Genomic DNA, 26,920 nt, shown 5'->3' with positions numbered 1-26,920 from the left:
GTTCAAACAGGGGCAGTTAATACAGGTAATGAGTGGAGAACAGGAGGGCTTCTTAAAGAAAAACTAAGAGGGCTGTGAGAGCCGGAAATCTTACTGGTTGGTACTTATGTCATGCAATGAAATGCAAATGAATTATTTAAAAATCATACAATGTGATTTTCTGGATTTTTGCTTTGTAAGTATGAAAACCTGCAAAATCGGCTGTGTATCAAATACTTGTTCTCCCCACTGTACCCATGTATACACTGCCACCTGATGCAATGGTTGCTATACGGTAAGCGCAATTGGCTTACATGTCCTTCTGTTGATCTACAGGTTGCCAACGAATGGTGCAGAGTTTCAAAACTGAAAGAGTATCACAAACAGGATTAATGAGGCCCTGGGTGAGTTGTGGGTGTTCAGGATCTGAGTGCTGTAGAGGACAAGGGCCTTGCTTCGCAGTCATATATCCACATTATAACAATGGCGAACAGTTTGTATTTCAGCAATGAATACATTTCAGGAGTTATTTTTCAACCTAGATGAAGTAACTGCTGAAATATAGTAAATACTTACTGGTTCATAGACTCATTTATGTCCATATATAAAGACTTGGCTCTTAGCGACCAGACAAATATATCTAAGGGCTAGTAAGTAGATAGTTGCTTTCCATTTCTATATAGGCAAAGCCTATAACTACAGACACTAGGAAGTGGGAAAAGTACCAAGGAAGGGGTTAACTATTGGTCCCTGGTGTGGGAGGTTTCTAAATGACCTGACCTTGGCAACACTAACAAGAAAGCTCTGTGCAGTTTGAACTCTCTCCTCCCTCCTTTTGCTCTTGCTCTCGCTCTCCCTTTCTCTTTTTCTCAATAACACTACTTTGCAACTTCCCAGTCATATAAATTAAATGGGTAGAAATGGGGACTTGGCCGACGGCAATATTGAATTACACTGAGACCTTCACATAAAAATGTATTTCAAACCAAAAACAATTACTGCAAAGTTAAACAAACCATGCAGCTTTACCCACAAATACTACTTTCCACAGAAAATATTACCCAAAAACAGTGACTATGAAAAGTTCGATAACAGAATGAGGGCACAAACAGCACAACTTTGAATATTTTACCAAACTCTTTTTTTGATCAGTGAAAGAGGTTAATTTATTGTTTGTGTATAGAGCTGCACAGTTTCTTAACATCTAAACACAAAACACCCTGACATGGCGACTCGGCTGGGTACTTTGTGTTTAGATGTTCAATTCTATATTAGCATCAACTTCCAAATCTCAGCATGAATTATTGCTCCTGAAGGGAACAGCTTCAATACAAAGCCACCAGATCCTGTGAATTTACATTTAACCGCTATACATATCCCTGTGTAGCATTTAAATGTAAGCTTGTGGGATCAGGTGGCTTTGCAAGGCTAACAAAGTTAATAAAGGAAACATTTAGGGTTACAACTGAGCATTTTACCTTTCTGGTTGAAAGGTTCCAGACCTTTCTGGAATGAAACAGTTTGTTTATAGTATTGTTTATAGCAATACTATTAAAAAGTATGAATACTAAATACAGGCAGCAATACTAAAAAATATACTTTCTGTCTCACTATGAGTCTCACAATGTCAGAGTGAAGGACCATCTTGAATGTCTAATTACAAACAAGTGAATTTTCACCAATCTCCTCATTTGCTCCTTTCCTCTTGTCTCTCACATGAATTGCCTCCTATTCATCCTTATGGCCTATTCTTCAAATAACAGAGCAATGTAGAGTGCACTGTCCTCCTTTCTCTACAGCACGCCCTCCATTCTCTCTCTCTTCTAGTCCTTTCCAGACCTTTTCTGAATTCCCACCCAAACTCTAGTTCTAGACACTCACCACCTCACGGCCGAATTAACCAAACGCCAGGCAACCTCTATAAAACCTCTGGCTTACACATGAACATCACTCGGTGTTGCTTTGCCACAGCGCTTATCTCAGACATCCCCCAAGTTACCGCTGACGTGAAAGGTTTCCTCTGTGTGTTTCTGCACTCCGGCCGGCCAGCCCCCCTGTCGGCGTGCCTTTGCAGTTGACCTTAGACCTTTGTCACATGTCTGTGAACAATGGGAGGTCTCTCTCAGATTCCTGTGGCCTAATCGGGTTGCGTAATCTCACGGCCCCTCGGCCGGACCAGATCTCCCTGTATACATTGAGTTTTAGAGAGACGAATGCTACTGGTGAAAGGGGGCTGAATTGTGTTATGGCTACTCCAAATGTCAACGACAGGCGACATCGCATGCAATTTAAGCAAATACAGTCATTTGTAAGGCTGCGTTCTGTACATTCAAGTCTGTCTATTACGCTCACTCCTCTCTTGCTGTTTTCCACTATCCCTCATTCACACACACACACACACACACACACACACACACACACACACACAGCTTAATTGATAACTTGTTATGAAATATGCAAAAAGCTAATGATTCATTTAACATGATTGCATTTCCACATGGTCGGAATCAATATATTCCCACTCAACACAAAGCAACCTTAAATACATCAAACAGCTACTAAACCAAACCATTCTCCCCTAAATCCTCATGACATGTACAGACCAGGCGGGTGTAGAATTCTGCGAAGGAGGAAGAATCTTTTTAAAACATTTTAAAAACTCCCTTTTCAAGGGGTTAAAATAATAGTTCTGCCTCCTCCATGCTGGTTTTAGATTAGCTCAGTAGTGGGCTGCGGAATAATGGAATGATGCTCAGGATGTTACCATGGAGACACTACGATACAGAGAATGTTATTAGCCGAATGGGAACTTAATATTTATTTTAACTTTTGCCTAGCAAGATTTTGGGAGGATAAGTTACAATGCAGTGTCTGGGTTAAACGTTTCAAGACATAGGGCGTACATGTCAATCACTCATGTGGAACTGTGTCAACAGCTGAAAATTAAGACCTGAATTGCTGTCACTGATTCCTACAATGTGAAGAGAAAGAGACATTCAACATCAACTCCCATTGAAAGACATTAATGATCATACTGTAGCCATGTGCACTTCTGGCTTAATTGTCCGACCGAGTAACTATTGCATGCTGTTACGGTATAACAGAAATGTGTAGATTTTCTCTGCAAGTATCTTTAGTGTTCGAGAGGCTCTCAGTCAATGGGCATGAAACTAAGATGTCTGCAGCCAAATGAGCACATGCATGGCCTAATACTGCCTCCTCCTGGTAGTAACAAAGAATAAATGTCCATCTTTCCATTTTAAGTTTTTTCTGCTTCCTGCTTCCTACTAACAAGACAACTATACTGTTTGCACTCTCCCCTTCCTGAATAGCCTAGCCTGTCCGTCCTCAATGAAAGCATAGCAACTCAGTCCCGACCACTGTCAATGGCCATGTTAGACAAAAAAATTATAATATGACTGTTCCAGAGCTAATGTGCAGCAAACCTTTTGGCAAACGATGTGAATAAACGTTGCGATATGGTTGGGCAAGTGGTAGACATGCTTTCTCGTTGGAAGGTTCGGTCCATTTTAGTCATAAATTGCAACTAAGCCACACCCTTCCTTTTTGTGTGAAGCATTCATTCTTTAAGGAGACTGGAGAGGGCATTGAAGACCCCATTGACCCCATCCAACTGTCCACGAAATGTACCACACAATGAAAGGTAGAATGCAGGCATACAACAGCTGTGGGATCAGGCCATGAATTGGTAACAGAATGTTTAATGTATTCATACTCAAATCATTAAAAAACTAAATCCTATAAATTCAACAACAAAAAACTCCTAACAAGCAAAACACACAAAATGTAGGCATTCATTTTTTCAACCGAAAAGAATAAATAAAACATACAGGTACACTGTCCCAATAGGAGAACCCTTTTGGATTCCATGTAGAATCCTCTGCAGAACATGGTTCTATAGGGAACCATACGTTTCTAGATAGCACCTCTTTTCATAGAGTGTACATACATTGAAAACAAAGTTTAAGTAAAAACAACATAATATTATGGGATATTTACAGTCCAGCTAGAATGTAGTGGGTTAAAACAGATTCTTGGTGTTATTGATAATGTAAAGTAAGCTACTCGTTTTGCAAACACATCTTAAGATTGTCATTGTAGGGTTTACAAGTACTGTAGTAAACACGTTTTATTAGGGAACGAAGCACAGATCCAAGCAGATCGTTCTGGCACTCTTTCTGGCAGAGTAAAAACGTGAGCAGGCTTTAAACAAATCACACAGTATTAGTATACAGCATTAGAATGCAGTATCAGTATGAGCAATGTTAATTCATGATAAAAACACAAATGGTGCCACTTATTTGTAAGGTATAGGACATTTCATTTAAACTCGGACTGACCTCTTTTTCAGATCAGGGTATAAGAGTCATTTGATGTTGCAGTAAAGTAACAATGTGTTCTCTGTCATCCAGTGTTTAGGTTACACAGGTTGTTTCTCATGATCCTCTTCGACACAGACCCCAACTAGAGCAAATCAGTACACAGTACACAGTTGGTAACACGCTGGTACACTTCGCCTGAGTCGGGCCTAAACTGAGTTGACGATGAAAGGAATGACGGTGGGTGCGGTCAACATTATTTATATGTTTCGAACGTACCTGCCTGCTATACTGCATTAGTGAAAGCATCCGATGCTCATGGTTTTTCCTCTGCAATATGAAATACACCTCAGGGTCAGTGAAGGCCTGTTAGGCCTACTGCAAAGCCTGGAAGAGCGGCCATGATGGTGCTAAAACCCCTTATGATCTAGAAAAATACAATGGGAAGGTGCTAGGTACCACACATACCTGGATTCTCAGTCCCCTCGTTAGGCGCAGGATCATTAACAACGGAGTAGGAAACTCCATTGGATGCATCAGCGGCTGAAGAGCAGAAGAAAGAACAGTAAAGCTTCAGCTTACATGTTGTAGTTATTCTAAGGTGAGTGAAGGAAATACTCACGAGGTCCCGCTTCGTTCTGGTTCTTCCAAAAGTCTAGATATGTGGAACAGAGGAGCATTTAGAAAGACATGCGACTGATTGTACATGTTGGTTTTTCTCTCATCAGTGCGAAGACATGATTATTGGAAAGCATTATAACCCTAAACATTTTTCCCACCTCCTTCCCATGGCATTGATTCTGAAAAATAAAAATACAGACACATAAATTATTACTATGCTTTTAACTAATCCTCATTACTACCTATGACAGACAGAGACAATCTACATACCTTTCTGATAAAACCAAACTCCTACGATGTAAAAACGGAGAAAAAAGCACCAACAGATTTTAGTCGTTTAACACAGCGAGGCAAAACACATACTGGTGAATTTTAAAAAACTAAATTTGTCCTTACCTGTTTTAAATCTATGAATAATAGTCAACACCACAACTAGTAAGACCGCAAGAACAAAGACAGAAAAACCCAAGAACCTGGTGTTGTTCCACCAGCCACCTGCAATGAAGAAGGAATACATTTAATAGTAACACTTACAGATACAGTCCGACATTTTTGGCTATTGGTTGTAAAATTGGTGCAAAAAGTTGTCCCCGAAAACAGTGTACTATATCATATGCACACCAGTTCAAACGTTTGGGGTCACTTAGAAATGTCATGTCATTTCTGATCCCAAACTTCTGCATGGTAGTGCATGATGGTGTTATGATTTATGTTCCACACCATCATAACTGGTTTTCAAACTTGGAATTTCATTGGTAACTCAAGGGATTCAGCCCAAAAGTTAGGGTATTAACTATCTTGTCCATCGCAATAAGACTGCATCTACAATAAATAAAATGATCCCATTCCAGCCCAGAAGCCTTTCAGCCAGCGTCTCATACGCCCCACCTCTCAACGACATCCCTGATTCAACCTAACACACGTCATTACTACTATTATAACAGTATACTGGGCAGTATAACCTTCATGAGTATCCTCTCACCTGGGTCATTTCCAAACGGTACAATAACAAAGTCTCCCATGGCCTCGCTCACATGATTCTTGAGCTGACAGGTGTAGGTGGTTTCTGAGTCATCAGTCTCATTGACAGTCAGCTGGTTGTCTGACGCCTCCAACCCCACCCCTCCCTTTCTCCAGCTGTAGGTGACGGGTTCGGCATCGGTGGCGTCACCCTCACAGGTCAGAGTGCAGATGGTTTTGTCAGGGTTACAGGAATATGTGATTTGAGGTTTCGGCACCGCTTCTGTAAAGAAAGGAGGGTTAGAGAGCAAAAGACTAAAGGAAAAGGCTTGTGAGGCACTACATAATCGGCTACAAAAGAGGCGCAAACAGAGACAAGCATGTAGGCAGTACATACTTACTGATAACAGATAAGGTGTATTTCTTCTCAAGCAATTTGCCGTTAAACTCCACAGAATATACTCCATTGTCTTTTTTGGATATGTCCTTGATGCTCAGTACTCCAGTAGCGTTGTCCAGGGTTGTCCGCTCTTTAAAGTTACCATATATGGCCAGTCCAAACATTGTATCCCAATCTACCACTTTATTAGGACCTTGCTTCCATAGGATTTCTGTAATGGGGTCAGTTATATTGGGCTTATCTGGCGTCAACACCACATCGTCTCCTGCCTTTTTGTAAAGCTTCTCACCTGGAATCCCAAAAATGTCATACATTAAACAGAGAACCAGATACTGATGGCCATTTTATTAGGTACACCACCCCATTCACCAAAATGTATACAGTTAGGCCTGGACATAATTGGACACTGACGGAGGTTCTGTTATTTTGTCTGTTTACCAAAATATATTCGAGTTACAGTTAAATAATGACTATGGGCTGAAAGCACAGTCTCTCAGCTTGAATTTGAGGGTATTCACATCCAAATTGGTGGAAGGGTTTAGCAATTACAGCTCTTTAATATGTAGCCCCCTCTTTTTCAAGGGACCCAAAGTAAGGGACTCAAAAGGTTTTCGAGGGACTCAAAAGCTGTTTATTGAAAAGGTGTGGGCTATTCCTTTATTATTTCTTCATCAATTAAGCAAGTAGAAGGTCTGGAGTTGATTCCAGGTGTGGCATTCGCATTTGGAAGCTGTTGCTGTGAACCCACAACATGCAGTCAAAGAAGCTCTCAATGCAAGTGAAACAGGCCATCCTTAGGCTGCAACAAAAAAAAATCCATCAGAGAGATAGCAGGAACATTAGGCCAAATCAAAAGTTTGGTACATTCTGAGAAAAAAATAATGCTCTGGTGAGCTCTGTAACACAAAAAGGCCTGGACGTCCATGGAAGACAAATGTGGTGATGGTAGGATCCTTTCCATGGTAAAGAAAAAGTACTTCACAACATCCAGCCAAGTGAAGAACACTCTCCAGGAGGTAGGCATATCATTATCCATGTCTACCATAAAGAGAAGACTTCAGGAGAGCAAATACAGAGGGTTCACCACAAGGTGCAAACAAATCATAAGCCTCAAGAATAGAAAGGCCAAATTTGACAAAAAACATTAAAAAAAAAAAAAAGCCACGCCAGTTCTGGAAGAGCATTCTTTGGACAGATGAAACTAAGATCAACCTGTACCAGAATGATGGGAAGAAAAATAATGGCGAAGGCTTGGAATGGTTCATGATGTTCATCATCTGTAAAACACGGTGGAGGCAGTGTGATGGCATGGGCATGCATGGCCACTTCCAATGGCACTGGGTCACTAGTGTTCATTGATGATGTGAAAGAAGACAGAAGCAGCCGGACGAATTCTGAAGTGTACAGGGATATATTGTCTGTTCATATTCAGCCAAATTCAGCGAAGTTGATTGGACGGTGCTTCACTTTACAGATTGACAATGACCCAAAACATACTGAGAAAACAACCCATGAGTTTTTTAAGGCAGAGAAGTGTAATATTCTGCAATGGCCGTGTCAATCACCTGATCTCAACCCGATCAAGCATGCATTTCTCTTGCTGAAGACAAAGACCCAAGAACAAACAACTGAAGACAGCTACAGTAAAGGCCTGGCAAAGCATCACAACCCAACGTTTGAGGATGTCAGTGCGTTCCAGACTTCAAGCAGTCACTGAATAATGGGGCAGTACCATGGTGTGCAGAACAGCATCTCATGACATAACTCCTGGGCACTAGTCACAGATTATTGCAGTAGAAAACCACAACAGATTCCACTCATTTCAATTTAAAAACAAAAAAGCTCCAGTGGGAATGCAATCATCAACACCCGAATACTGAAGAGCTCTGAAACATTGCCTGGTGTGTAGAAACCCATGTATAGACAGGACAGTCAGGATGCATAGTCTGGTTTTGGCATAGGCAGCATGATTCCATTAACCCATTCTTCCGGTGGTCAATGGTGCCGGCAGGTGGCAGTAGTGAAACAGAGGTGTAATGTGTGGTCATTTTTTTTCTGGCACACATTAGCTCCTTTAATAACATTTGAAAATCCAGGCCCAAAATGATTCAGGTTTCCTGTAGGTAACTAGGGGTCTGGCCTGGAACTAGACGCGGTACCTAATAAATTAGACACGGAGTCTACTTCTAGTCTCTCCCTGTAAACATCTGGGTAGACATGCTAATCAATGTGGCATTCTCACCCCGTTGCATAAACGCAGTATAGCCGTGTTTTTCCTGTTTTGGGAACCATGCGGATGAGGTTTCCGTAGCAAAACGGGGCACGCATACATTTTTCAAACTCGGCGTCTTTTCAGCGTAGCTACAATCAATTATCATAACCGGAAGTCAGCAACCTAGCTGCTTTCGGGCTCTCACCCTATTCGCTACAAATTGTACACTTACACAGCGCAACAAGATTATGTAAAGCATACATTGTCATGGCATACATTGTGTACCAGGCACTCGCTCAGACCGGTACAAGCCGTTTCTCTTGTAGCATAAATCGCGTGAAAAACTTTTTTTGGTTTCCGCCCATGCCAATCGAAAAGGACGGTACCACGCCCGGTGTACTTCACCGTTGTACATTTGAAACCTACACATGCAGTATTTTTAACCTGTGTGGATTAGCGCACATTTTTTATTACTTTAATTTTTTCTTCGTAACAATCACATTTACCCCAACCGCTATCATCAGGCCCATCGATTACCACCATGGATAATCATAAATTATAGTTAGCCTACCTAAAACTGTGCAGAGTGTCGCTTCCACCAGAAAGAGTGTCAGAAGTGTGATCGACATTTTCATGAGTCTTCCGTTGATAATTGCTTAAAATCGTTTACCGCTGCATTTTTAGTAGCCTATAGTATACATTACGTGTTGGTGTCTCTGGACAATGCCCGTCTTCGTATCCCAAGTTAAAAGTGAAAGTCAGCTTCCAATAGTAGGGAAAACGTATCGCTAATGAACCACAGTCGTGTTACTAACACCTTTTTTTTTTACTCTAGTAGTAATTATCAACTACACTTTCTTGAACTTCTAACAATGTAAAATACTACGCCCATTACAATGTTGCATTATTCAATTTCCACGCTTCTCTGGAAAAGTTGCTTAAGTCGTATTCGACGGTCGTAATATGGTAAAACTTAGTATTTGGCGCCTCCTTGTGGCATTGTACATTGTTAACACCTATCACTTAGAGTACAAGTCTTGTTCTCAGAGTTTAGAGTAGTACCAACATTCAAACAATATTGCTGAACAAAAGGCTAAGGAGAATGAGCAGAATAAATATTAGTGTCCAGTTTTTTTAGAAATTCAGGTGAGCTGTAAATCTGCCCATAGAGAAGCAGTGCATAATTGGGGATCTCTGGTTCTGAGGAAGATAACAGTAAGTCAATTTAGGTTTTATTCTTAAGGCCTGTATATCATTAATAGAGAACCTGAGATAAGTTAAAGGATGGTCAAGCTATAACCTAAAGCCCATGTTACATTGCTGTGCATCTCTGCCCAGTATTTCAATCTTGTTGCATGCTTTTTCTTGTGCGTTGATATTTTTTTATATATATCTTATTTGTGCCAATACATTTCAAATCAACTCCTTTATTGAAAAAATACACATATCACACACAATATTAGCAATAAAGTATATGCGATAAATATTTCAATAATATGTTGCAAATTCACATCTATACACTGTCTCCTAATTAGATTAATTAACACACAAACAGTGGGTATAGAAAAGAATCACCCCCCTTTAAAATAATCACATTATGTTGCTTTGCAGCCTGAAATGAAGACAGACACCGTTTTTGTTTCATTCAGCTGTATTTACTCAGTGCAACTTATAACATCCAAGTGAAAGATACAACACCAACACCAATTTTTTTTTTTTTTAACAATCACAGAGTTGGAAAAAGGATCACCCCCTTGTCAGTTAAATTTAATGGTGACCGTTTGTGGACTGCTGTCTTCCAAGTCATTCCACATATTTTCAATGGGGTTTAAGACCGGGCTCTGACTAAGCCATGCAAGGACATTCACCTTTTTCTCCTTCAACCACTGTGTGGTTAGTTTTGCTGTGTGCTTTGGGTCATTGACATGTTGAAAGGTAAATCTCCCCATTGACAACTTTCTGGCAGAGAACAGCAGATTTTCCTCAAGAATTTGACAGTATTTTGCCCCATACATTTTTCCTTATATCCTGACAAGTGCTCCAGTCCCTGCTGTAGAGAAACAACCCCATAACATGATATTACCACCTCAATGCTTTACTGTAGGAATGGTGTTATTTGGATGGTGAGCTGTATTGGATTTTCGCCAGACATATCGTTTGGCATTGAGGCCAAATAATTCAATTTTAGTCTCATCTGACCATAACACCTTTTTCCACATGGCCTTAGAATCTTCAAGGTGCGTTTTGGCAAAGCTCAGTCGTGACTGCATGTGGCCTTTCTTGAGGGCTTTTTTCTTGCAACCCTCCCATACAAGCCACATTTGTGGAGAATTTGTGATATTGTTGTCACATGCACACAATGACCACTTTTTGTCATGAATTCCTGCAACTTCTTCAGAGTTGCTGTAGGTCTCTTGGTAGCCTCTCTGACCAGTTTCCTCCTGGCTCATCCAATTAGGAGTGACGTCCTGATCCAGGGAGGGTCTGTGTTTTACCAAATACCTTCCACTTCTTAATAATAGACTTCACTGTGCTTCTAGGCACTGATAAAGCCTTAGATTTTTTTTTGTATCTATCTCCTGACTTGTGCCTGTCCACAACTTTATCCCGGAGATCTTTTGACAATGCCTTGCCACCCATAGTTGATTGTTTTCTTCAGTTGCACTACCAAGGACTGAAATGCTTCAGGAAAAGCTTGTTTCATGCTGAGCTAATCAAAATGACCACAGCTGATCACAGTTGAAAGTCAATTGGCTTTGTGTGCTATTGACAAGGTGATTAACTACACCTGGTTGGGTTTACAAGTCATTTTTGGGAGGGGGGTGATTCTTTTTCCAACTCAGTGATTCTGTTTTTTAATTTGTTGGTATTATATCTTTCACTTGGATGTCATAAGTTGTAAATACAGCTGAATAAAACAAATTTTTTTTGTCCGTTTTCATTTCAGGCTGCAAAGCAACAATATGAGATTATTTTAAAGGGGGGTGATTCTTTTCTATACTCACTGTACATAAACTGGAAATGTGCTGAGAATAAAGTAAATGATTGTATTCCTGATGTTTTTTATTAGAAGTATTAACTGAAGGCACCCCATAAGCACACACAAAACAATAAATAATGAATACATGTTTAAATTCTGTAACATAATACCAGTGAAAGAAAAGGATCATGAAATGATGCCAGCATATGTGTCTGTGAATTCAAAAAGTATTTGGAAGTGCAGATTGTAGTCAAAAGAACAGGCCACAAGACAAAAAGAAGCAGGTAGGCTATGTCACAGTTCACAATTAATTCCCTGCAGGCTATATCATTGGGGAGTCAAACAGATCATGATATATAAACTAAGGCAGATAACACAAACTAAATTGTCTTGACTGTGTGAGCGAACATGCAAAAATACATTTACATATACACAAGGTATCATAGAACCAAAAAAATCATTGGGCCTCATTCACCAATATCTTCCTAAGTATTTTCTTAAATTTGTTCTTGTGAAAGATCCTAAGAATAGTAATTCAGATTCATGGCATGTCCTTAAATCACATAATCGTTCGCACCTATGTTCTTATAATGATGAATCCCATTGTCTTCGTTAATTGAAAGCGTGTTCCAATTGTCCCTAATTAACATAGGTAAACACCCCGCCAATCCCCATAAAAGGGCATGAGACTGCACGGCCGTGTGCACACAGAAATCATACACAGAAATGTAGAGAGGTCAAGAATGCCCAGACCAAAATCTAAAGACGGTGGAGCACCAGACTCAAAAAAAATGTTGCGTTACTGAAGTGGAGTTACTGCTGCAGGAAGTGAACAACAAACGAGCTATCATACTCAGTAGCGTCAGTAGTGGATATAAAATAAGAAGAAAATATAAAAGATGCATGGGAAGCTACTACTCGTTCAGTGAACACTATTCAGAGAAGGGCACACAAAAAAAAAAAGTTTGTTTCAAATTTGAGGCCAAAAACAATATTGACAAACACAGAAGAATACTGTAAATTATTATTTAAAAATAATATAAATGATGAACTCTTATATATTATAAAACTGTAGAATTGAAGAAAACACAAAAAACTAATTATTTGTCACAAACATGTCAGCACTCAAATTTGCGCAAGTGTGCTCTGGAACGTGCGTAGATTCTATTCTTACTTAAAAACAAATCCCAAATAAGAAAACATTGGTGAATGTCAGAATCTTGGTGGAAACTGCGTAAGTGGGTTTTAAAAAGGAATTTATTATTAAGAACAGTTGGTGAATGAGGCCCGTTGATTACAGCATTAGACTGAAAAACTAAAATCTGTGCAAAAGCGTTACAATATACAGTGAGGAGAACAAGTATTTGATACACTGCCGATTTTGCAGGTTTTCATACTTACAAAGCATGAACAGGTTATCATAGGTACACTTAAACTGTGAGAGACGGAATCTAAAACAAAAATCCAGAAAATCACATTGGATGATTTTTTAATAATTAATTTGCATTTTATTGCATGACATAAGTATTTGATCACCTACCAACCAGCAAGAATTCCGGCTCTCACAAACCTGTTAGTTGTTCTTTAAGAATTGCGAGATCTTGGCCAACAACCTCCTTCCCTCAGTAAGAGCATTGAAGATGGGTCGTGGCTGGGTCTTCCTGCATGACAACGACCCGAAATACACAGCCAGGGCAACTAAAGAGTGGCTCCGTAAGAAGCATCTCAAGGTCCTGGAGTTGCCTAGCCAGTCTCCAGACTTGGACCCAATAGAACATTTTCGGAGGGAGCTGAAAGTCCGTATTGCCCAGCGACAGCCCCGAAACCTGAAGGATCTGGAGAAGGTCTGTATGGAGGAGTGGGCCAAAATCACTGCTGTAGTGTGTGCAAACCTGGTCAAGAACTACTGGAAACATATGATCTCTGTAATTGCAAACAAAGGTTTCTGTACCAAATATTAAGTTCTGCTATTCTGATGAATCAAATGCAAATTAATTACTTAATCATACAATGTGATTTTCTGGATTTTTGCAAAATCAGCAGTGTATCAAATACTTGTTCTCCCCACTGTATAAGGATGAAGCAAGAATGCTGAGAAATGATGAGCAATGATTTTCAGACTAGCGGCCCACGTTGGTATCTCAGACCGTGCTCTCCTCGAGTTTTCAAACACAACAGAGTCCAGGGTTTACAGACAAAGTTAGTGATCGTCCCTGTGGCACAAAAAATCTTGTTCATTGGAGAGGTCGAAGGAGAATGTCAAGTATTGTGCAACCTGTGGCCTCGGGAGCTGTGGCAGTCTGGACCCCTGACGCACCGGTCTTTATGTTGGAGGGACAAACATCTCTGGAACATCTCTGGGTCTGGTATTAAAGTTAGGGTGAGAAAATACATCAATGTTGAATAAGCAATGTATAAGGTAAAATAACTCTCTACAAATATTAGCCCTGCATGTTGCAACAGTATATGCTGTTTAAAAATAATATATGTGATTCTAAATGATAATAATAATGTGATTCTCTCTTGTCAATACATCATCTGGTTAGTGTTTTTGTCAGATCAACTTACCATCCTAATACTGGATTCTCTACTTCATGGCCACAATTTGTTTAGGGATTGTTTGCAGCAGGAGAACACACACAAAAACAGTTTAGTAACAGACACATTGTTGTTCTATCCTTTAGAGGCCATGATACCCTCAACCCTAAACTTCAACCTAACACTAATCTAAATAACCTAACATGTTTTGCCTATACTTAACCTAACCTTAACCCCTAATGCCAAAAGCTAAAAAGCAACCCCAATTATAAACCTATCCAATCTGCAAGTTTTAATTTAAACAGAAAAGAAGCCCTAGTGGGGACTGGTTAAAACAAGTGGTAAACATGTGTTTAGAGAACCAGGCATGACACCAGCATGGGGAGGTTTATAAAGGGGCACACATAAAGCACAGTAAGTGCTGACAATAAAGCCCTTTGTTTTGCTGGAGTAAGCTGCCACTGATCTATATGGATTTGTTTTAAGAGAATGAGTAGGCATGTATAAGTTAGATTATCCTTATCATGATTTGTATATAAATGAATTAGTCCGGTGGGCGAAAACACCTGGTAATTAAGTGAGACCAGACAAATTCAATCTGACAGAAAAGCCACAAATACCCAAATATCCAATCAACATTGGTGTGCCAAAGAAAGCTTCAAGCGGATGGAGGCAAAAGGGGTTCCTACCCAATAGAAGTGTTCCTAATAAAATGGCTGATGAGTGTACAGTATATTATATATTTGAAATTTTAGGAATCAATCAGTTCCAGGAATTAAATCATCCATGAATATATGGTTTGAGTGAACAGTTACCACCCAAGCAGTGATTCCAGCTGTTGTGTGGCAAAGTAACCATTTAAGATTCATACAAACCATTATTCGTCACATCTCCATCTTCGTTTGGTAACAGCTTGTCTTTGGGCACGTCCTCATCCTTTCCTTTAGCTGGGGAAGATCAGAAATAGACCTGTTCAGTATTTTATTAACATCTAAGGTGGGACAATACTGTCTGATGAAGTGTGTTAGATTCAAAACATGCTAGATACACTTTTAGCATTAGCTCTTAAAGATCTCACAGACACCAAATATGTGAACCCAAGCACCTCTAAACTAAGAAGTCTTCAAACAAAGCATAATGGAAGCAGTTTTTAAAAATAAAATGGTAAATAAGGAGATCAAATGGAGCAGAAGACAGACTGATGAACTTGTTAGTAGATCTCACCTCACCAGATTTGCCACAGATTTAAAACTTTCAATAGGAATACATGTACACACCATAGCCTCCCTTCACAAAACTGAAAGTTACCATAACAAAATAGTAAAGGGATCTCCTGGTTTATGTATTTTCCTACAGGTAATCAACAACAATGAAATGCCACATACAGTAAATTGGTTCTTATCATTAGATTCTATTGCCTTAGAGCTGTTGAATCCATTCACTTCAGCTGCTAACAAGAAATGCAAAGTTTCTCTAATCAGATGCATTGAAACACCTTCACTGATAATACAGTATAAATCATCTAATGACAAATGTGGTTAAAGTTGTACCTTAACACCAGTGCAGTAATTCCAACACTATTAACTATCCACTTAAGACTCATACAAACCTCCATTCACCATTTCCTGTTCCTCTCTGCCTTGGTTTTCTTGCTCTTTATTCCCTGTATTGTGAGGACAGAATTATAATGTTTTATTGACTTTGTGGAGACTTATGGTAAAACGAAAGTCACAGATAGACACACTTGGTTTATACATTTTCTAATTTGCAACTCAAACTTGCTCTGGCAAATTTTATGGTAATCAACAACATAGTAAAATTCCAGTGTCTTACTGTCAGATTCCACTCTGCCTTGGTTTTCTTGCTCTTTATTCCCTGTATTGTGAGGACAGAATTATAATGTTTTATTGACTTTGTGGAGACTTATGGTAAAACCAAAGTCACAGATAGACACTCTTGGTTTATACATTTTCTAATTTGCAACTCAAACTTGCTCTGGCAAATTTTATGGTAATCAACAACATAGTAAAATTCCAGTGTCTTACTGTCAGATTCCACCCTGCCTTGGTTTTCTTGCTCTTTATTCCCTGTATTGTGAGGACAGAATTATAATGTTTTATTGACTTTGTGGAGACTTATGGTAAAACCAAAGTCACAGATAGACACTCTTGGTTTATACATTTTCTAATTTGCAACTCAAACTTGCTCTGGCAAATTTTATGGTAATCAACAACATAGTAAAATTCCAGTGTCTTACTGTCAGATTCCACCCTGCCTTGGTTTTCTTGCTCTTTATTCCCTGTATTGTGAGGACAGAATTGTAATGTTTTATTGACTTTGTGGAGACTTATGGTAAAACCAAAGTCACAGATAGAAAATGTATAAACCAAGAGTGTCTAATTTGCAACTCAAACTTGCTCTGGCAAATTTTATGGTAATCAACAACATAGTAAAATTCCAGTGTCTTACTGTCAGATTCTCCAGCTGTAGGACTGTTGGATTTGCTGACTTAAATTGTTAACAGAAAGGGAAACTTTCTCTATACACAATCTTATACTTATAATACTCCCCAGTAGTATATATTTTTTTAATATACATACATACATACATACATACATACACACACATACATACACATGTATATATATATACACATACACACACACACATACTGCTATAATAACGCTAATGAAGCTTTGTCTGGCCATCACTACATAAAACGTCTAGGTGAAAACCGTATACATGTAAACACACACCTACACTGCTCAAAAAAATTAAGGGAACACATTGGGTCTCGATGAACAAAATATATTCGAGATCTAAATCTTTACTGTACACCGTGTTATTTGTTGAGAACACAATTACGTAACAACAATCAAAGGAAACCAAAATCACCAACCGAGGGCTGGATTCAAACTCACAACGAAAATCAAAGTAAACCATTGAAATCCCAGGCTGTTCATCTATGGATTTCATCACAGCAACTCATAATGTGACTCAGTAGTGTGTATGGCCCCCACGTGCCTGTATGCACTCCCAACAACGTCTGGGCATGCTCCTGATGAGACAGCGGATGGTGTCCTGAACGATCACCTCCCAGACCTGGATCAGGGCAGCAGTGAGCTCCTGGACAGTCTGTGTCAGATGCACCGATACATAACGCCCCAGAGGTTCTCAATTGGATTCAGATCTGGGGGACGTGAGGGCCAGTAAATAACATCAATGCCTTCGTCATCCAGGAACTGCCTACACACTCTGACCACATGAGGATGGGCAATGTCCTGCATCAGGTGGATCCCAGGGGCCACTGCACCAGCGTAAGGTCTGATGATTGGTCTGAGGATTTCCTCCCGGTACCCAACAGCAGTCAGGGTATCGCTGGCTAGCAAGTGGATGTCTGTGCGACCCTCCAAGGATATGCCTCCCCAGACCATCACTGACCCATCGCCAAACCGGTCATGCCAGATGATGTTGCATGCAGCATAATGTTCACCAGAATGTCTCCAGACTCTTTCACGTCTGTCAGATGTGCTCAGTGTGAACCTGGTCTTATCTGTGAAGAGAACGAGGAGCCAATGGCAGACCATTCTGGTGGTTCTCTGGCGAATGCCAATCGAGCTGCACGGAGCTGGGCTGTGAGCACAGGTCCCACTAGAGGACATCGGGCCCTCATGCCACACTCCTGAAGTCGGTTTCTGACAGTTTGGTCAGAATCATGCAGTCCAGTAGGACATTTTGTAGGGCTCTGGCAGTGCTCCTCTTGTTCCTCCCTGCACAAAGGAGCAGATAACAGTCCTGCTGCTGGGTTGATGCCCTTCTACGGCCCTGTCCAGCACTCCTCGTGTTGAGGCCCGTCTCCTAGTATCTCCTCCATGCTCTTGAGACTGTACCAGAAGACACAGCAAACCTTCTTGCGATGGCACATATGGATGCACCATCCTGGAGGAGCTGGACTACCTGTCCAAGCTGAATGGGCTGCAGGTACCACCCCATGCTAACAGGAGTGACAAGGACACTAAGAAAATGAAAAACTAGAGAAGAATCAGTCACGAAGGATAAAGAGTAATTATCTGTGGCCACCACCTGCAAAACCATTCCCCTTTTGGGGGTTGTCTTGCTGTTGCCCTTCCAGTGCACCTGTTGTCACTTTCATTTGCACCAAAACAAGTGACATTGTTACACAATCACTTATGCTTCCTAACTAGACAGATTGATATCCCTGAAGTTTAACCGACTTGATGTTATACTGTTGATTATGTGTTCCCTTAACTTTTTTAAGCAGTGTACAATTGTTCTGAAAAGTTTGCATACCCTTGGAGAATTGTTAATATACAGCTCCGGAAAAATGTAAGAGACCACTGCACCTTTTTCTTTCCTTTCCAAAAAGGTTGAAAAGGAAAGTTTTGAGTGAGAAACAGAAATGTTCAATTTGCAGTGGTTTCTTAATTTTAACCCTTCTGGCCCCTAATCTGATTCAAACAGGTTTCTGGATTTCAGGGATCAGACCTGAAAACTCCTCTGCTGTGAGGTAGTGCATAAATAATGGTGTGTTCAAGTTAAGGTTTAACACATACCTCCAAAATAAAACAAAACACTTCTCCTGAAGTCCTTCAAAGTGTTGTTGGGGGGTCCTGAGAGGAGAAATAGACAAAATAATTAAAGTTCTTAAGACACTTCAGTTAAATTATATTCATGTTATTGAAGCATTAAGTATGAGGTGTGTTCCTACCGGTTTTATTCCTCCACACACAAAAGCCAACTAGGGAATAAAAAGTGAAATAAGAAACTTTAAAATATTCTGTCTGTTACTAAGAATGACTTCAACAACCTGTACATGCATAAGATATAATAAAAAGCCATATTTTCTATAGCAGTAATAAACAACCTGCACAGAGTAACTAGTCATCTGGGGCCTCATTTATAAACATTGCGTAGGCACAAAAGAAGGTATACGCCACTTTCTAAGCAAACTTTGGGATTTATAAAAAATAAACTTGACAAAAGAACATGTGTTCATAAACGGACACTTTGACCCATGTGTACGCACAAACTGGAGAAATGAGAAACTGCGTCACCAATGGCAGAAGGATGAAACTAGATAAACGCTTTGAAACTGATACCATTGTGTAAAACAGAACAATATACTACCCCTCACATATTATTTATGAAGGGAGATATCTTTTTTTCTGCAAAAGAACCCCTCAAATATGTTGTACACTTTAAATGGGAATCATATTTATTGGTTCTGTAATTATTTAACAATACTAGCATTGTATGAAATATAGTTTGATAAATAATAAGTTGAACAGTATGAGAAATTACATTGAAACTGCTGGGTTCTGCCAGATATAGGCGGTATAATTGGATTGACGCACCGCTACAAAGTGTCCGTACACAGTGGGTGAACAGGCATATAAAAAAAGTGCAGTTTGAGGTAATGTCCGGTTTCCCAAATGTAATCTGTGCTATTGACTCCAATCATGTTGCTATAAGGGCAAATATTTTGAAGGAATTTGCTTTCATCAATCACTATCATTGCATCATCGTCCAAATCATGTGAGACGCAGACATGGTACTGATGTAGTGGCTCGGTGGCCTTGGTCAACCCATGACTCCTTCATTTGGAGAAAAAGCGGTGATGGCTGGCTTCTAGATACAGACGAGTAATGTAGTAAGTCTAAAACAATAGCAATTTTTCTCTACTGCAGTGCCAAACCCATTCACTGACCTTGCAGGCGACAGTGGATATGGGAGACATTGTGATGGCGTTTGCTGTGCTACATTATGTGCCACAGCTAAGGAATAAGGCATCACCCCCTGACGCTGTTGGTTGTGTTTTCCCCGAACCCCATCCCCAGGGGTTTGAACCAAACGCAGCTGCCTTGCGCCAGCGTGTCGATGTGATCACGTGTCAGAACACAAGGCATGGAAACAAACAACACTATTTATTGAGTTACTCTTTCAATGTACATCTTAAGTCACACACAAAAAATGTGGGTTTCCTTCAACTCCTTGGCAACCTCATGAATAGCGTTGACGGTGTCTCTGTGTTTGCAGGCCTGCATTTGTGAGGACACGGCCGCTGGAGGGGTTGTGGGGCAGGAGGTGCAGTTGAGATGCCCGGGGCAGGGCGCACTCAGCTCCTGCTCAGCTGCAGCACCACCAACCCCGCTGGAACAAACAGCGACTAAAATAAAAAAAGAATTAAAGAAATAATAATCACAATTATTTGTGTAATAAACTGTCTAAACACAACTTGAATGCATTTGGTTTACTCTTTTCAAATGAGGGAATACTAATCACTTACCTGGATCATCTGGTGAGTCTTGCATGTCCGTGTCCCACTCCACTTCAGTCACACTACTCCACTCAGGACAGATTCCCTAATAATACTAGCAAGTCGCTCATCAAGAGGGAGGAGCTCCGGTGTCCTGTTTCCCCCGCCCGTGGCACAAACACTTTGTGCAAGGCTATGCGCCTTATGACCTCCACTTTTGGGTCAGACCACTTTTCTTTCTTTTTTTTTCTGAGAGGGTCCAACCTTGAGCCAGCAGCATTCACAGCATCCGCCCCATGCTGCCCCTCTAATGCCTTATTGGCATTATTAATGCCCACACTGTGTCCACCAAATGTGTTTTCTTGCATCAACTCCCCCTACAACTTCCAATTCACACTGGGTGAAATGTATTTTGTTTAGCCTCTCTCTATGTGATTTGCCATCATTGTCGTCATGCAGCCAGTATGGATGAATATTCATTAGGGGCGTTTCACTGACTATTTAAAGGCGTCAGAAGGGTGTTAAAAGGGTGTTAATAGGGTGCTAATAAGACGCTCGCTCACGAGTGGTCAAATTTTGAGTTGACTGCGATTCATAAAGGAAAACTGGCGTTGGATGCGCGTTCACACCGTTATGAATACGAATATTTTTGCGCGTAAGCGTGTCACCTGCACACCACCTTTTGACGTAAATCCTCCGCACAGTTTAATAAATGAGGTCCCTGAACACTATTCTAAACAGTGGTAGAACAGGTCACTGTTGTTGCTAATGTTAATTACATTTGTTTGAGATTTTGTCTCTGTTCACTTCTATTAATCTCATTCTATGTGCAGTACAATGTTACTAAAGATGTGATGTTCTTACCTGAGATAATTACAGCAATGAGCAGCAGAGTGAAAAGAATCCAGCCAATAACACTACCAACGTTGGTAGATTGTTCTGAGGAATCAGAAAAGAAGTCAATCTCTATTAATAATTACATTACATTTCTCAGGAAATAAACTTAGTATAACAATAAAAAAAAGCAGAGTTACTAACATTATACACTGTCTGGCCCAAAAATAGTTGCACACTAATAATTATTTTGATTGTCTTCTTCTTTGATTATGGCACACTGTGGTATTGTTTTGACAACCTTATGCAACGTTACAAAAAAAAATCAGTCTAGAGCAGCATACATTTTTGGCCAAGATCTTCTATTGACAAATGTTTTCTTTGCTTGATTCAAGCCAATAATTTCACCTTTCTGAAACAGAGTAACATCTTTTCCACAACCACAGGATACGTCTTTCGACATGGTTGTTTAAGAAAAGAGAAGCTACTCACTGCATCGGTTAGGGTAACAAGAATTGTTGCCAGGTGTAACACATGAATCAATGCAGTAATTATTCAATCATGGGCTCTTAAGTATTTATTTTACTCACTTGAGTCAAATAACGGTCCCACTGGATCACTGTCTTTCTCACTAACACCATTCTTCAGTTTGCAGGTGTACTTGTATCCATTTTGATTGAGTTTACTGTCACTCTTAGTGACAGTCAGTAACTTGCCAATATTCTCCCAGTTCCCCTCTCCCACTTTCCACCAGTATGTGACTGGTTCAGCACCAGCTGTGTCACCATCACAGGTCAGAGTGCAGGAGATTTTGTTGTCATTGCAGGAAACTATTATAGCTGGTTTGGGGACTGGTTCTATAAGAGAAGGAAAATTATTAAGGAAAATGCCAGTGAGACACTGCATAACCGGTAGTTCTGTTCAAGCCACTTGGACTGACACACATACACACACTTACTGAGAACAGATAATGTATAGGTCTTCTCAAGCCGTTTGCTGTTAAACTCCACAGAGTACACCCCTTCATCTGTTTTCCTCAACCCGGTGATCTTCAGTTCTCCAGTAGTTGTATCTAGGGTTGTGCGGCTGTTGAATTCACCATAGTAGGATACAGTAGTGCCAAAATCCTTGTCAAAGTCTGCCACCTTGTTCTGCCCCAGTCTCCATAGTATTGATGAGGGGGAGTTAGTATCGGAGTCTGACTTCAACACAATGCTGTCTCCCAATTTACAAAGAACATTCTCTGGAAAAAACATTTCATATATCAAAGCATCCATGTTAGAAATCTGGGTAACACTTCATTTGAAAGGTATAAATATGTTTCTCCATTGGTACTGAAAGTGACATTAAATTTTCCCAGCTTCCCAGAATGTGCCCCTTGACCTCTGTAGTGAGAATGGATCCTTACAATCTGAAACCCCGGGTGAAAAGTATCTACCGAGATTTCACATATAGGACAAGATGGGGTAAATAGTGAAAAACACAATAATGTACTTGGCTGTAGTGTAATGTTCTATTAATTCTATTTCTGTATTCCTATCATAAATGTAATCCAGGTGGAAAAACAGCCCCAGGAGATGTAACTGTGACTGCTCCCTGAGTCATAGTGCATCCAAAATGCCAATCCATTTCTTAACTGGAAACCATAAAATATCACAGGTAAGTTGTTGCTCACTAACGATGACATGAGTTATATAGACCTTGTTGACACCTCTCTAAACATAGCACTTATTGTTGTGACCATAAAGCTCTATTTTGGTCTCATTGCTCCAAATTAGTGTGCCAGACGCTGTGAGGCATGTCAAGGTGTTGTCGGGCATATTGTAACCAGGCTTTTTTGTGGCACTGGCGCTGTAAAGGGTTTTTTCTGGCAACTCAACTATGAAGATAATTTCTGTTCAAGTATTGTTGTATTGTACTCCTTGAAACAACCACAGTCTTTTTCCAGACCAGCCTGTATTTCTCCTGAGGTTACCTGTGGGTTTTTCTTTGTATCCCAAACAATTCTTCCGGCAGTTTTGACTGAAATCTTTCTTGGTCTACCTGACCGTGGCTTGGTATCAAGAGATACCAGAATTTTCCACTCCTTAATAAGTGATTGAATAGTACCAACGAGCATTTACAAGGCTTTGGATATTTTTTTTATAACCTTTCCTATCTTTATAAAGTTCCATTACCTTGTTACACAGGTCTCTGGACAGTTATTTTCTGCTCCCCATGGCTCAGTATTGTTGAGATAAATGTAGTTTAAATAATGCTGATTTAATAACCATGTATTCTTATGTTTTTGTTTTATTAAATTGTATGCTGCAGCCAGGTTAGGGAAATATGATTGAATACAATAACCATAAAGTTTAGAACTCATTAAATTACACTCAGCCACACTCAGACTTTACACCTGGCTCTGATAGAGAGACAGGATTAAAACCCCACAATTAACATACAAATGAAACTGCCCCCTATACAGCACAAAGAGACCTTCTGTCTCCAGCCCCCTGATGTTATAGTCTAGGTTAGGACAATAGAATGTAAATTACTGTAACCTGGTTAAGATTTCACACCTGTATGCAAAGAACCTGTTGATCTATGACCGAGAGTTAGAGCATGTCCGTCTTCATTGGATTGGATTCGTCCAACATGTCACCATGTCAACAAAGAACCAATAAGGATGGGTTTTACTCACGAGAGTGAAAAGTAACCGCCCCTGTGGCGGGAGTATTAAAACCAATGTTCGATCTTTGTTCGGCGCGAATATTTTGTGGAAGCTCGAGGGTTGAGCAAATATTTGACCGCTGCAGTGTATTTCATGTATTTTGACTTATCAATTCATATTAATAAATCTTTGTGCTAGATTTCCATTTGGACCGGATCCTCGTCCTTCTTCAGAAATTCTGGTACACGTAAAATTCTTAACAGTATCTAGCCTGCGCAGTGCATCCACATGAGAGCTAACAAACTCATTGACTATTTATACACAGACACTAATTGCAATTTAAAAAGCCACAGGTGTGGGAAATTCAGCTTTAATCACCATTTTCATCTGTTTGTGTCACCTTGTGTGTCTGTAACAAGGCCAAACAGGGTATGTAAACTTTTTATCAGGGCCATTTGGGTGATTTCTTATCTTTATGATTTAAAAAGGAGCCAAATAACTGTGATAATAAATGGTTTCATATGATCACTATCCTTCAAGAAAATACTTTTTTTTGCATGATCAGACATATTTTCAAAATCAATGCCAGATGTTCACAATTTCTGCCAGGGTATGCAAACTTATGAGCACAACTGTAGTTTGTGTTGATATTCCCCTAGATATATGCTTTATCTATGTCTATACCCTCCATCCTCTGCCTTTAACCACTGTTGTATACACCTTGACCTGAAATTGACTAGAACACACCAGGATAACTACTGTTCCATGATGTTTGCACTGTTCTGATAGTACCAACAAGCTGAGAAAAAGAAAAGAGAGGCTAACGTTTTTTCAATCTGGTGATAACTTGCAAAGTAAAACAGCCAAGTACTTTCACTCTACTTTTTACAGCTCTGTGTGTTTGCATCATGCATGACTTTAATGTCCAGTACATCTTGTGTGAACGAATTGAGCTTGTGAAAGGGACTTGTCCTGATAGGGGTTGATTCGCAAATCGTATATTAAATACTACAGGTACTGGTCATATAATTAGAATATCATCAAAAAGTTGATTTTTGGAGAGGACTGTGAAACAAAACCCATTCAAAAATGTGGGGGAGATTCACAGAGTAGACTCCAGCGTCTCACCTGGGCTAAAGACAAAAAGGACTGGACTGCTGCTGAGTGGTCCAAAGTTATGTTCTCTGATGAAAGTAAATTTAGCATTTCCTTTGGAAATCAAGGTCCCAGAGTCTGGAGGAAGAGAGGAGACACACAGAATCCACTTTGCTTGAAGTCCAGTGTAGTTTCCACAGTCAGAGATGGTTTGGGGTGCCATGTCATCTGCTGGTGTTGGTCCCCTGTGTTTTCTGAGGTCCAAGGTCAACGCAGGCGTCTACCAGGAAGTTTTAGAGCACTTCATGCTTCCTGCTGCTGACCAACTTTATTGAGATTTCATTTTCCAACAGGACTTGGCACCTGCACACAGTGCAAAAGCTACCAGTACCTGATTTAAGGACCATGGTATCCCTGTTCTTAATTTGCCAGCAAACTTGCCTGACCTTAATCCTATAGAAAATCTATGGGGTATTGTGAAGAGGAAGATGCGATACGCCAGACCCAACAATGCAGAAGAGCTGAAGGCCACTATCAGAGCAACCCTGGCTCTCATAACACCTGAGTAGTGCCACAGACTGATCGACTCCATGCCACACCGCATTGCTGCAGTAATTCAGTCAAAAGGAGCCCTAACTAAGTATTGAGTGCTGTACATGGTCATACTTTTCAGTTGGCCAACATTAAAAAAATAAAAATAATAATGTTGTAATGTCAGTTAATCATCACAATTAAAAGAAATAAACATTTGAAATATATAAGTCTGTGTGTAATGAATTAATATAATATACAAGTTTTACTTTCTGAATGGAATTACTGAAATAAATAAACTTTTTGATGATATTCTAATTATATGACCAGCACCTGTATGTACTGCAAGTATGTACTTCTCGGGTGATGACAAATAGCATGGATATGGATTTTGCCAATGGGCGTTTAATAGTCTACAAACCAGCAATACTAGTATCGTACTACTTGGAATAGTCATAAGAACTGAGCCCATGTTAGCGAGATTAGCACAACCAAGATTACCACAAAAAGCATTCACGCCGGTTACATCCTTGAACCCCACCCCAATCCGAACAATTTGCAGCGTACTGTGGTTTGGGATAAACTAATCTTTGGTAGTGGTTGTCAAACTTTTTACATCGCTTCCAACCTCAGTAAAGGTGTCAATATATACCCACATTGCGTACCACCTACCATAGGTTGAGAGACCGTCTAGCTAGCTAGCTAGCTTATTTCCTGTATATGACTCATTGGGTGCGGTCCGGATTTTATTCCAGAAATAACTTCCAAATATTATGTTGAACTTAAACCTTTAATTTTATATAATGTCGCTATAAACGTGTTCCATTTTGGTCTGCGATTTGGTAAAGATTACAAGATCGATCAAACTAGCGAGCTAACAGACATTCGCTTAGTTTGTGCCGCATTCATGTAATGATTATATTATTAAAACCCACTCTCTTACCGTTCGTGGAAAACACATCCTTTGCCAAACACAATAAAATCAACGTTATAATTTGGATATGCATACTTGTTAGTTAATATATCAAATAACTGATTTCAATATGCTTTTACCACATATCAAAGAAAGTGAAAGTACAATCAGCGATATCTACGTCTTGTATCTGCGTCTTGTGAGCAACATTAAAGAAACACTTCCGGGTCACGAAAATCTGGAATTTTTCAAAATAAAAGAGACCAACGTTTTACTTAAAAACTGAGATAAATTGATTTTATTAATTGTTTAAGAAAACGTACCTCTCAAAACATTGACAACAAATCAGATATGATCATATTTAAGAGTAATTTCAATAAAAAGTGGGTATTAAAACACGTTCCAAGGGCAAAATTCAGACAATGCCAATGACTGAATATGGAATACATATTGCCTCATAGCTCATAAACTATTGAATATTCCACAGAGAAAGCAATGTAGGAAATGTTCAGGAGAATGTGTAGAATAAGACAAACCTGTTTAATCATGGGGAATGGAGTCTTGCAACATCTAGCAACACAATATTT

General features: G+C 39.8%; 2 protein-coding genes across 16 annotated transcripts; both read right to left on the bottom strand.

Annotated features, from left to right (window-relative positions):
* Positions 1 to 3,684: 3,684 nt before the first annotated feature.
* On the bottom strand, positions 3,685 to 9,465 carry LOC105019785. Of its 3 annotated transcripts, none has more exons than XM_010886207.4 (10): positions 9,217 to 9,465; positions 6,302 to 6,589; positions 5,923 to 6,183; positions 5,337 to 5,435; positions 5,211 to 5,231; positions 5,099 to 5,119; positions 4,942 to 4,974; positions 4,788 to 4,862; positions 4,599 to 4,649; positions 3,685 to 4,464 (listed from the first exon to the last, which is right to left on the bottom strand). In XM_010886207.4, the coding sequence occupies exons 2-9, from the start codon at positions 6,462 to 6,464 to the stop codon at positions 4,636 to 4,638; spliced, it is 687 nt and encodes a 228-aa protein (XP_010884509.2). In that variant the 5' UTR covers positions 6,465 to 6,589; positions 9,217 to 9,465; the 3' UTR covers positions 3,685 to 4,464; positions 4,599 to 4,635. The 3 variants fall into 3 exon arrangements, with proteins under 3 accessions (XP_010884509.2, XP_010884508.2, XP_010884507.2); XM_010886206.4 differs by having other exon boundaries at positions 9,084 to 9,464; XM_010886205.4 differs by lacking the exon at positions 9,217 to 9,465 and adding an exon at positions 8,543 to 9,027.
* A 4,027-nt stretch (positions 9,466 to 13,492) lies between these two features.
* LOC105010043 (SLAM family member 7-like) lies at positions 13,493 to 26,522 on the bottom strand. Of its 13 annotated transcripts, none has more exons than XM_034289517.1 (13): positions 26,364 to 26,522; positions 22,100 to 22,384; positions 21,732 to 21,998; positions 21,172 to 21,246; positions 18,760 to 18,789; positions 18,605 to 18,661; positions 16,288 to 16,329; positions 16,076 to 16,117; positions 15,864 to 15,905; positions 15,640 to 15,693; positions 14,906 to 14,977; positions 14,061 to 14,112; positions 13,493 to 13,855 (listed from the first exon to the last, which is right to left on the bottom strand). In XM_034289517.1, exons 1-12 carry the CDS (start codon positions 26,425 to 26,427, stop codon positions 14,102 to 14,104), a joined length of 1,041 nt encoding a protein of 346 aa, XP_034145408.1. In that variant the 5' UTR covers positions 26,428 to 26,522; the 3' UTR covers positions 13,493 to 13,855; positions 14,061 to 14,101. The 13 variants fall into 13 exon arrangements, with proteins under 13 accessions (XP_034145408.1, XP_034145407.1, XP_034145412.1 ...); XM_034289516.1 differs by having other exon boundaries at positions 14,061 to 14,082; XM_034289521.1 differs by lacking the exon at positions 15,640 to 15,693.
* Between the last annotated feature and the right edge of the window lie 398 nt (positions 26,523 to 26,920).

This window comes from Esox lucius, chromosome 22 (genome assembly GCF_011004845.1).
Source record: "Esox lucius isolate fEsoLuc1 chromosome 22, fEsoLuc1.pri, whole genome shotgun sequence".
Lineage (NCBI taxonomy): Eukaryota > Metazoa > Chordata > Actinopteri > Esociformes > Esocidae > Esox > Esox lucius.
The sequence above is the reverse complement of the archived record's forward strand: the minus strand, read 5'-3'. Positions and strand labels throughout refer to the sequence as shown.

Excerpts from the sequence above, each read along its gene's own strand:
- LOC105010043 (XM_034289516.1), bottom strand. The coding sequence starts at position 26,427 with ATGCATATCCAAATTATAACGTTGATTTTATTGTGTTTGGCAAAGGAT. Across the intron at positions 21,247-21,731 it reads GGGACCGTTATTTGACTCAA|AACAATCTACCAACGTTGGT; the intron begins GTGAGTAAAATA and ends CTGATTCCTCAG. Across the intron at positions 14,978-15,639 it reads ACAGGAAATGGTGAATGGAG|CTAAAGGAAAGGATGAGGAC; the intron begins GTTTGTATGAGT and ends GATCTTCCCCAG.
- LOC105019785 (XM_010886205.4), bottom strand. The coding sequence starts at position 8,678 with ATGATAATTGATTGTAGCTACGCTGAAAAGACGCCGAGTTTGAAAAAT. Across the intron at positions 6,184-6,301 it reads ATACACCTTATCTGTTATCA|AAGCGGTGCCGAAACCTCAA; the intron begins GTAAGTATGTAC and ends CTTTCTTTACAG. Across the intron at positions 4,863-4,941 it reads CCAGAACGAAGCGGGACCTC|CCGCTGATGCATCCAATGGA; the intron begins GTGAGTATTTCC and ends TCTGCTCTTCAG.